This window comes from Lucilia cuprina, chromosome 4 (genome assembly GCF_022045245.1).
Source record: "Lucilia cuprina isolate Lc7/37 chromosome 4, ASM2204524v1, whole genome shotgun sequence".
In the NCBI taxonomy this organism is placed as follows: Eukaryota; Metazoa; Arthropoda; class Insecta; order Diptera; family Calliphoridae; genus Lucilia; species Lucilia cuprina.
The window spans coordinates 20,495,845-20,505,679 of NC_060952.1; the positions used below are offsets into that span (position 1 = coordinate 20,495,845).

At 29.9% G+C, this 9,835-nt stretch overlaps 4 protein-coding genes across 4 annotated transcripts; 1 reads left to right on the plus strand and 3 right to left on the minus strand.

Moving 5' to 3' along the window:
* Positions 1 to 3,868: 3,868 nt before the first annotated feature.
* LOC111680087 (protein SEC13 homolog) lies at positions 3,869 to 5,359 on the minus strand. Its single transcript, XM_023441708.2, has 2 exons — positions 4,926 to 5,359; positions 3,869 to 4,860 (listed from the first exon to the last, which is right to left on the minus strand). Exons 1-2 carry the CDS (start codon positions 5,213 to 5,215, stop codon positions 4,197 to 4,199), a joined length of 954 nt encoding a protein of 317 aa, XP_023297476.1. The 5' UTR covers positions 5,216 to 5,359; the 3' UTR covers positions 3,869 to 4,196.
* Positions 5,360 to 5,883: 524 nt separating this feature from the next.
* LOC111680088 (phosphatidylglycerophosphatase and protein-tyrosine phosphatase 1) lies at positions 5,884 to 7,738 on the plus strand. Its single transcript, XM_023441709.2, has 4 exons — positions 5,884 to 6,210; positions 6,560 to 6,703; positions 6,776 to 7,093; positions 7,374 to 7,738. The coding sequence occupies exons 1-4, from the start codon at positions 6,199 to 6,201 to the stop codon at positions 7,497 to 7,499; spliced, it is 600 nt and encodes a 199-aa protein (XP_023297477.2). The 5' UTR covers positions 5,884 to 6,198; the 3' UTR covers positions 7,500 to 7,738.
* LOC111680082 (succinate dehydrogenase [ubiquinone] cytochrome b small subunit, mitochondrial-like) lies at positions 7,622 to 8,473 on the minus strand. The gene is made up of 3 exons (XM_046950862.1): positions 8,422 to 8,473; positions 8,057 to 8,351; positions 7,622 to 7,978 (listed from the first exon to the last, which is right to left on the minus strand). Exons 1-3 carry the CDS (start codon positions 8,462 to 8,464, stop codon positions 7,771 to 7,773), a joined length of 546 nt encoding a protein of 181 aa, XP_046806818.1. The 5' UTR covers positions 8,465 to 8,473; the 3' UTR covers positions 7,622 to 7,770.
* A 204-nt stretch (positions 8,474 to 8,677) lies between these two features.
* LOC111680089 (succinate dehydrogenase [ubiquinone] cytochrome b small subunit, mitochondrial-like) lies at positions 8,678 to 9,803 on the minus strand. Its single transcript, XM_023441710.2, has 4 exons — positions 9,640 to 9,803; positions 9,392 to 9,507; positions 9,151 to 9,338; positions 8,678 to 9,086 (listed from the first exon to the last, which is right to left on the minus strand). The coding sequence occupies exons 1-4, from the start codon at positions 9,680 to 9,682 to the stop codon at positions 8,900 to 8,902; spliced, it is 534 nt and encodes a 177-aa protein (XP_023297478.2). The 5' UTR covers positions 9,683 to 9,803; the 3' UTR covers positions 8,678 to 8,899.
* Positions 9,804 to 9,835: the final 32 nt, after the last annotated feature.

The following is a 9,835-nucleotide window of genomic DNA, read 5'->3' on the forward strand; positions in this document are numbered from 1 at the left end:
TAAAAACTTAATTAAGTTTTGTGTATTTACACAATTTGTAAACATCAAAAAAAACTGTGTAAAACAAGAAAATTTTGCATGACTGTCACAATTACTTGTTTATTATATCCGGGTTTAAGGAATCTTAAAGAAAATAATAACACACCAGCAAAATTAGTCGAAACAATAGTTTGAATATAATTTTTAAGGCTGACTACATTTTTATATGTCTTTAGTTGTGCAGCCCTACCCTTAATTAGTGTTCCAGCTATTTAAGTTTTAAATATGTAGATTTTATAATTTCTACATAAACTAATTTTATTATCATATTCCTATGGGATATGTCACTCCCATTATATATGATATTTTCATGTCCTAAATATTTATATTCATACGAATATAATCACACAAAATTTGGTGAGTCTAGTTGTTATAATATCCTAGATATAAAAATTTTCATATTGATAGTTCTCCCATTTTCCCCCAATTGTTCATATCAATGTTATAGTTGTCTGAGCATTTGAAGACAATAGCTGTTATAGTTTAACAGATATACAAATTTTTGCTTTTAAATAATAAGGGCGGGGTTTTCTGATAAAGATAATCTTCATTCTTTGGTTAAACCTGGTTTAATATATGTTTTGTGTGTTTCAGTTTTCAGTAAAGTTACTTAGGGCGGGTTTTTCAGTTAATGTTAATCTACATTCTTTGTTTAAACCTAGTTTAATATATGTTTTGTGTTTTTCAGTAAACAGTAACGTTACTTATTATCTTAGTTTAACTGAGTGTTATTGGCCAATTAAACTGAAGTTATAAGTGAGAAAACAAAATTAACGAAAACAATAAAACAATGATTTCGGAAGAACAAAAACTTAATAGTTTAAGTAAATTGCAATTTTCTGATTTGTTTTGTTTTATTTATTATTGTTTTAAATGTTTATTTAACAATTTTCCAAAATTTTTCATTTTAGAAAAGTATTATTTGCAAAAAACAGCTGTTCATTGTTTATGTTTTTGGCTAAAAAGTTGGCAATGCTGAAAAAGTTAACTGAACTTAAATCCATAACTGAAAAACACAATCATCGGTTAAAGTCCTCATAAATTTGTTCCGAGTTTAATCAAACAGCAAATTATGTTTAGTTTAAGTGAGTTGTAAGAAACCCGCCTTGAGTGTTATCGGCCAATTATAACTAAGTTATAAGTGAGAAAACACAGTCAACAAATACAATAAAACAATGAATTCGGAAGAAGAAAAACTTAATATTTTAAGGAAGTAGAAATTATCTGATTTATCAATATCTGTTTTATCAATATTATTATTATTGTTTTAAATGTTTATTTTATATTTTTTCTCAAAATTTTTATTTTACAAAAGTAATGTTTGCAAAAAACAGCTGTTCATTGTTTACGTTTTTGAGTGAAAAGTTGACAATACTAATAAAGTTAATTTATCTTAGATCCTATAATTCAATGGTACATGATCTGCTATTGTCGCAGGGACGAAGCCTATTGAAAAGGGTTAAGATCGGTTCATTATCTCAACTGAACCCCCGAATAGGGCTCGTGAAACTTCTAATCAAACTACAGGCCGAAATTTTGAAGATAATTCAATCAATTTGACACATGATCTTCTATGGTACCGTAGACGAAGCCTATTGAAAATGGTCCATTATTTCACCTAGCCCCTATACAACTAAACCCGCAAATAGGGCACATAATTCTCGACAAAAAGCTGAAAACCCCATTTGCACCTAGCCCCTATACAACTAAACCCGCAAATAGGGCACATAATTCTCGACAAAAAGCTAAAAATCCCATTTGCACATTTACGGATAAAAGGGGAAAAAACGGGTAAAACAGGTTTTCTTAAATATCTTACATAATATTAGTGATACAAGAAAAATTTTTAATGCACGTATAGCTACACTTAAAATGAGCAGATGGGTGTCTGATTCTTTTTTGAAATTCGTACTTTTAAGGGGTAAAAATGTGTAACAAAGGTGATTTTGGTACCTTTTTCAGCCCTTTATAACTTTTGAAATAATTAACATAATCAAATTTTTCTAAATATTTTGGATACATCTCTCAAAATTATGAGACACCTGTTTCGTACTTTTTTAAAATTCAGTCCTTTTTGGGTGTAAAAGGGACAAAACTGTATTCATGGTACTTTTTTTAGCACATTAAGAAAACTTTTTTCGGTTTATTGAATTATTCACATTAAATTACGGACTAACTCTGTAATATTTATTGTAATAAAATTTTTGCTATTTCACTGGGTAAAAAAGTACCAAAAAGCGGAAAAACGGCAATTTTAATTTTATTCAAACTCATTGAGCCAACTTTTATAAAATTTCAAAAAGTACTTTATTTACTCACACAAAATAAGCTTTTGGTATATTATTTTGGAATTCGAGTACTAAGGCCTATATAGGACCAAATTCGAGTAAATTGTTTGGTACCTTTTTTAAAGCACAATTTTTCTGGAATAAATGAATGCAGATTTGAATCGTTTGAGTTTTATCTTTGATATATATGTAGATTTAAATACGGAACATTTTGTTAACTTAATTCTCGAAAAAGTATACTTCTAAGCGAAAAGGGGAAACATTGTACTCTTTTTATTAGTACTTTCCACTTAGGTAAACTTTATTCCACTTTTGGTACTTTTTCTTCCTTCAAATGATACTCTATGTATGTTCTTTAATATGAACTGAAAACATGTGATTATTAAACATACACGGTCCTCATTGAATAAGATCCTTTCAGAGACAACTTTTTAGTACCTTTTATCTCATAAATTGTAGTTTTTTTAATTTTCTAAAATATTCAGCCTTCAGTACTTTTCTATTATTCAAATGGATTCTTTATAATGGTTAACCGGAACACATGGTTCTTATTAAATGAGAATTTATTGAAAGAGATGTTTGTACTTTTTCGTTTTTCCGATGGTACTTTTTGATATTTTTACTTTATTGAACATAGTTTGGGTAGCGAAGCACCCAGGGTATGCTAGTACTCTATATTTCCGAACTTTGAATATGTGTTTACTTGTGCGTAATAATCGCATCAAATCGTTTGTGGCGTTGGGATCTGAAAGATCAGTAATCGATATTTACAGAAATACTGGTAATATTTCACAAAGTCGCTGTGATTCCGATTGACAGACAGCTTTGGAAAATAACATATAAGATGCATAGTATGAGAAGCCACAAAAAACATTCCTTTATCTTCCCAAAACGTGAACTATTAACAAATTTTTAATTTACATGTATGTCCAAAACTAACTACATCGATTTGAACATATTTATGATTGTCTTCTAATTCTTTTAACATATTTTCATTAAACTTACCGAATTTATATAAAGAACAAGAAAACAAGTTGCATGCTCGTCAATGGTTTATCGCAAAACATGCAAATCATTTACGTACTGCATCCATTTTTTGACAGTTTGGATACTTTTTCATACTGATACATACATATTCTCTTTATAACTCATATCTCTTATCTCTAAATAAATGCTTTTATTTATTGAATTATTTACTTTTTATAACAATTTTTGCGATTACACAAAAAATTAACACAAACTTTCACTAGACTAAAAAAAAACACAAATAACTTTTGTTATTTCCGCCTTCTAAAAGTAAACAAACACACGAATGCTTTCTACCGCCTTTTTGGTACAGAGTTGATTATTTTTGTATTTGTCAAACTTTTTAATTCAAATGGAATATATTGTATATCCGAATTTATTTAAATTACCTTTTTAAATTATAAAATATTAAAATTAACATTTTTGTTGTCAATTTCAAGATTTGTATATTAACATTTTGTAGTTTTATTAATATTGGTTGCCTGACCACAGTTTTATTTGAAAAAAAATATAAGTATACTTTAATGTAACATTTATTAATAATATAGTTGAATGCTTTAAAAAAAAGAATGATAAACAGATTTCCTTCTTTTTGTTTTTTAATTATTTTAAACTAAATGTAGAACTAGACAAAACGTTCTCGAACGCTGGTAGAACAATTTCTTATCTACAATTTTACTTTTTGTTTTCGTAATAAAAATAATAATAAAAAACTCATGCCGCTTATTCTTGAGATGTTTGCTTCAGAATGCTGCATAGATGTTTTACAAACATGACAACTTAACATAGTTGGAATATCAAATGAGAGATAAGAAATGCGGGAGAATCAAAAAAAAAAGATATTCAAAGTGTTCTCTGTTCTGATTGTTGAGCACCACCCCCTGTTGAAGCATCGTCATTTATGCAAGTCCATTGATTCTCATTATTTTCCTTCCACAAAGTAACTTTATTATCTCCTCCAGTTACAGCCAGAATATTACCGGTCATTGACCAACTAACCGACCACACTACATCATCGAATGTGTGTAAGATAGTGGGTGACCATGTGGTAAAATCGGTGCTATTCCAAATGATAACATGACGATCCTGCGAAGCAGAAGCAATTTGAGAACGAGGCAAACCAATGGAGGGGGCCCAAGCAACATCGCGCACCCAGTCAGAATGAGCTTCTAGACGATTTTCCTCTACCCAACGATCATTATCTTCACGCCAAATCTTAACACAATTGTCACAACCACCACTAGCCAAACGTTTTATACCAGAAGTACGTGTTGATGACTTCTGGTCAAATGCTGGCTCTGGCACAGTCGAGGGACACCAAGATACCGCATTACAGCCAATAGTATGAGCATTAGGGATTTTCTTGCAATCCCATACACCATACTCCGTGTTACAGCTTAATACCGATATTGAACCATCCGAACTGCCACAGGCTAACATTAAACCATACTCTGCCGGAGCAAAGGCCACGGAATTAACTGAAGAATCATGATTACTGTATTCATAGCTAAATAATATATAAAGAAAAATAATTAATGACATCATTCACTTATGTTTATATTGTTTACTTACATTTTAGTCCAATCATTGGCACTACCTTCCTTCCATACAATTACTTTGCGATCGTACGAACATGATGCCAACATATTGCCAAATTTGGGATGAGCCCATGCTACTTGCCACACTGGTCCCTGATGACCTTTAAGATCGGCCACTAACACTTGATTACCATTCTTAACATCGAATATTTTCACAGAACCATCCGATGAACAAGTTGCCAAATGTAGACCATAATAATCTAGTATGGCATTATGTATCATATCTTCGTGACCGGTGTCAATAGTATTAATTAAACTGACCATTTTTAATCACTTTTTTTAAACAAATTAATTTATAATTAATAAAATTTATTAATAAGATTTATTAGCGGCTTAAAAATTCCCCAGTCGATTAATGTTTTTCCTTTAATTTATTTGACGTGGAGCTACAGAACTGTCAACGAAACTAATGATACAGTGCTGACAACATTTTAAGTGTAGTTTTTCAGCAACAGGGATGGAAAATACAGTAGTATTTTATAGAAAAACCACTTAAAAAAATTAAAAAAAAAATCAAATCAAATACTTTACTATTATTTTAAAAATTTTAGAAAAAAGGAAACAAATTTTTATTTATTTTTTATATATAAAATGTTTATCAAAAATATTCAACAAATATAAAAATATATATTTTACAACCATGATACAACCATTTTTTTATATATAAATTTTAATCAAATAAGTAAAAAAATTAAACATTTTCTATCAACAAAATTTCTGAATATTTTTTATAAAAACAAAATTATAAAATACTTATAAAATTTAAATTTATCGAAGATATTTGTTAAAGTGAAAAAAAATTAATATTTTTTTTTTATTAATTTAAAAATCTCCTAAATATGTAACAACTAAATAAGCGTTTTACAATAGCTGAAAAAATCATATTGTCATTACTGCTTATTACATGACGTAGCAGATAACAATTAAACAAAACAGCTGGTTAGCGGTACTCTGTTCCCCAATTATCTGCTCCCCTTTTGTGTTTTTATCAGATTTACGCCACATGTCTGTTTCCAATACAAATTTTGTTTGTTTCTTTATTATTTTAATAAGAAATTCATAAAGCACAACAATAAGCAGCGTATGAGTGACGCGATTATGTAAATTATAAGAAAATAACAAAGTATATAATCATTAAAATTCTAAAGGAAATCTTCGTCAAACTCAACAAAATTTTAAATAAAAAGAATTTATTTGTAATTTGTGCTTGTGCAATTACTGCTTTGCTAATAAACAATTACAAAGGCATGGAAATGAGTGTAAGTAATAGAACAACAACAACAATAACATTAGGTCTACTGTTGACAAGTGTTTGTGTAGTTGTTGTTTGTTAGGTTTGTTTTGGTTTTGATTTTTTGAGCTGTGCAGCAGACTTCTTCAGTGATTTAAAGCTCCCGTAAAAACTTTGAAACCAGTTTTAACATAAAAATTCGAGAGTTAACACGGCTCGTGTGCGTTTTTTACCAAAAACAGCTAAAAAAGATCATTTCAATAGACTTGTAGTAAAGCGCGTACTAAAGTGAAAGTTTCGTTAATTTATAAAAATACTTTGCTGGATTATTTATGCACTAAAACGTTTTAATTTTTATTTTATTAACATTTTTAAAGGCTGCTATGTTTGCCCGTGTTTCCTTCTATCCCACACTCCTTTATAATGTGTTAATGGAGAAAGCTACCTCACGCAATTGGTATGATCGTATCGATGAGAATGTTATATTGGGTGCTTTACCTTTCCGTTCACAGGCCAATGATGTAAGTTTTGTTAAAATTTGAATTTATTCTCAAAAGCTTTAACTGGTTTTGTTGTGGTTATTGTTTAAACAGCTTATTAAAAATGAGAATATGAAAGCTGTTGTCTCCATGAACGAAGATTACGAATTGACGATGTTTTCCAATAATGCTCCCAAATGGCAATTGTTGGGAGTAGAATTTCTTCAGTTAGCCACCACAGATATTTTCGAATCGCCTTGTCAGGATAAACTGTATAAAGGAGTAGAATTTATGAATAAATTTCTTCCTGCAAATAATCGTATTAAGGGTTTGACTACCACATCAAGTCCGGAAAATGTTGGCACTGTTTACGTTCACTGTAAGGCTGGACGTACTCGCAGTGCTACGCTGGTCGGTTGTTACTTAATGATGGTGAGTAATTTAAATTTTTTTATTATTATTTGCCCAAAAAAAATTGTTCAAATATTTGAGTTGCTTTTTATACCCTATAACACTTTAATTGGTATTTTGTGTTAAGTTTGGTGTTGGCAGCAACATCTCTAAAACTCACTCTTGATTAGCTCAAGCTTTATCATGGTGTAGGGTGTTATTTAATCGACCTCTACCGACTATAAATTACTGCTTCACTTATTATCTATATATTTGTTTTTTAAATATTTACTTTAAAAATAAAATCTTGTTTTATTTTTAGAAAAATGGTTGGACTCCAGAACAAGCTGTTGATCATATGCGTAGCTGTAGACCTCATATCTTACTGCACACCAAACAATGGGATGCCCTTAGATTATTCCATCAAAATCACTTACAAAAGTCGTGACCTAAAAACAACAATTAACAGGAAATATAATTATTTTAAGTGTGTTTTTCTTATGCAGAAAGTTGTGAATATATGTTGTAATTTTTTGTTGATTTTGTTAAATATTTTGAACGTTATCTAAATAACGATATGCATATTTATGTACGTATATGCTGAGTAAATATAAGTACATATTTTCTTTATTCGAACAACATAATAAAAAGTATTTTTATACTATTTTTTGAAAAGCAAAAGTAAAATATTTTGTTTTTCTTCGTGTTCACACATTCTGCTATTGTTTGGGTGGTACATAGTCCTGGCCCCTTATAGACCACAATTTTTTAATCATACTAATAAGACCGACATCTTCATAAATCAATTGATAATAACCGGCCAACGAGGCAAATGTCAGCACAACTACCGCGAAACGCACTATAATCGGCAGGACTTTACCTACGTTGGAAGAACGTAGATAATCACTGCACATGGATTGACAGCCCCTAGGCAAAGGAAATATTGTAATATATGCATATGTTTAAGATTATTAAATGCAATCCTTAAAATATTTTTATATTTACCAATAAGTATGCATTAACCCTGCCGAGGCCAATAACATTTCTAATTCTTTAGATTCTATAGCAAAAGCCATTGGTATTATAATTGCTAAAGTCCAGCCCATCAAACGTTCAAGTTTCCAGTTCCATGTATATTTACGACTGGTTTCATATTCCTTTATAGTAATAGTCTTGGATGTTTGGAAACGTTTAAACTGTTTATTTATAGCTATTTGTGGTTTTATTTTGAAGTTTTTGTTTATTGGGTTTTGAATCAAGATTTTGGAATTTTTGCTAAATTGATAATAGCACGATTTAACTTTAGAGAACAGGTTTTTTTCGTGTTAATTAAAGTATGTTATTTTTGAAACCATTAAAGAAAAACTTACAATATATTTTGTTTAAACAATTTCTTAAAAGAATTGAAGACATATTTTTATTAGAAATATAAACAAATTATTGTAAACCTTTATTTAATTGGAAAAATATTTAAAACTTATTGACTTATGTCAGACATTTGTCAATTATTATTAAAAATACATGTACATGGTAATTTTGTGAATCCTTTTGTCTTTATGTTCTTTAAAGATACCTATTCTTTAAAATTAAATGTTGAATTAATCTCAATAATAAATCTTTGTTTCATTCGCTTTATTTATTTATTTATTTTTAAATATATATTTTTCAAATTGAATATCATATTGAAATTCTACACGTTTTTTAACTTAAAATCAAACATTTTATTTAGTACTTTCACCATTATATTCAGCTGCAAAAGAAGCCAAATTTCTAGTTGTTTTAACTAAAAATGTATAACAAAGGAAAATTTCACAATAGATGGCATCTGGAGGTGGAATCTAAATGTGCTTAAACGCCTTTAACGGCCCACAATTTCTTAACCGACTTGGCAATACCAATATCATTGTAAATCATATAGAAAAGACCACCCAAAGTGGCCATAGAAATCAACAACAAAGAACCATGAGCAACTTTAGGTAAAACATTGCCTACTACAGCGGGACGCACATAATCGGTAACCATGGCTTCAATACCCCTACAAAATAAAGAAATGTTTAAGAATAATTATATACAAAAAATTAACACAAACTGTAGTTTACCAGTGGGTGTGCAAAACCAAGGATACAGCCAACAGAGCATCCATGGATTGGGAAGGCAATAAAAAGGCTGCGGGAATAACTGCCAAAAGGGCTACGGAAACACCACGTTCAATGGTCCACAAAGCAGTGTGATTACCACCCTCAGCTGACAGACGTGGAGCACTCAATGCAATGTTACGGCTTATGGGCTAAAAACGTATCTCTTATATTAGAGAAATTGTATTACTAATCCAGTACTTACGGTAGCATTTTTGACCAAGCTCAAGGGTTTAACCAAGGCATTACGTTGAGCGGCTACTACTGTGGCATAGGTCTTCAAGGGGGTCAAACGTGCGGATTTCATTAAACCAGCAGCACCTTTTAAAGATATTTTTGTATAACATATTAAATAGCATAGGATTTTTTCAGTAATATCCATTCTCAAGTTATATAATTTACATAATTAAAATTTTCAAATTCTCTGTTTTTTTGCTGTACCCCCCTACTTACTGTTGATTTTGGTAGCATTACGTAGCAACATATTAAGAGCCATGTCTGTTATTTATTGTTTATTGAAATTTTCCTTTAAAAAGTTATGATTTTTAGGAAAATAATCACTTTATAAATATTCAGCCACAGAATGTGTTGAAATGGGCAGTAAAATGAAACGAATGAAAAATTAAAAGAGAACTGTCAAAATGTATAA

Bases quoted from the DNA above. Each gene is read 5' to 3' on its own strand.
- LOC111680087 (XM_023441708.2), bottom strand. From the start codon at position 5,215: ATGGTCAGTTTAATTAATACTATTGACACCGGTCACGAAGATATGATA. The intron at 4,861-4,925 runs GTAAGTAAACAA...TATATTATTTAG, and splicing joins GCCAATGATTGGACTAAAAT to CTATGAATACAGTAATCATG.
- LOC111680088 (XM_023441709.2), top strand. The intron at 6,704-6,775 runs GTAAGTTTTGTT...TTGTTTAAACAG, and splicing joins TCCGTTCACAGGCCAATGAT to CTTATTAAAAATGAGAATAT. The intron at 7,094-7,373 runs GTGAGTAATTTA...TTTTATTTTTAG, and splicing joins TCGGTTGTTACTTAATGATG to AAAAATGGTTGGACTCCAGA.
- LOC111680082 (XM_046950862.1), bottom strand. From the start codon at position 8,464: ATGTCTTCAATTCTTTTAAGAAATTGTTTAAACAAAATATATT. The intron at 8,352-8,421 runs GTAAGTTTTTCT...TGTTCTCTAAAG, and splicing joins TTGTTTAAACAAAATATATT to TTAAATCGTGCTATTATCAA. The intron at 7,979-8,056 runs GTAAATATAAAA...TCCTTTGCCTAG, and splicing joins GGGTTAATGCATACTTATTG to GGGCTGTCAATCCATGTGCA.
- LOC111680089 (XM_023441710.2), bottom strand. From the start codon at position 9,682: ATGGCTCTTAATATGTTGCTACGTAATGCTACCAAAATCAACA. The intron at 9,508-9,639 runs GTAAGTAGGGGG...TATCTTTAAAAG, and splicing joins TAATGCTACCAAAATCAACA to GTGCTGCTGGTTTAATGAAA. The intron at 9,087-9,150 runs GTAAACTACAGT...TTTATTTTGTAG, and splicing joins TTGGTTTTGCACACCCACTG to GGGTATTGAAGCCATGGTTA.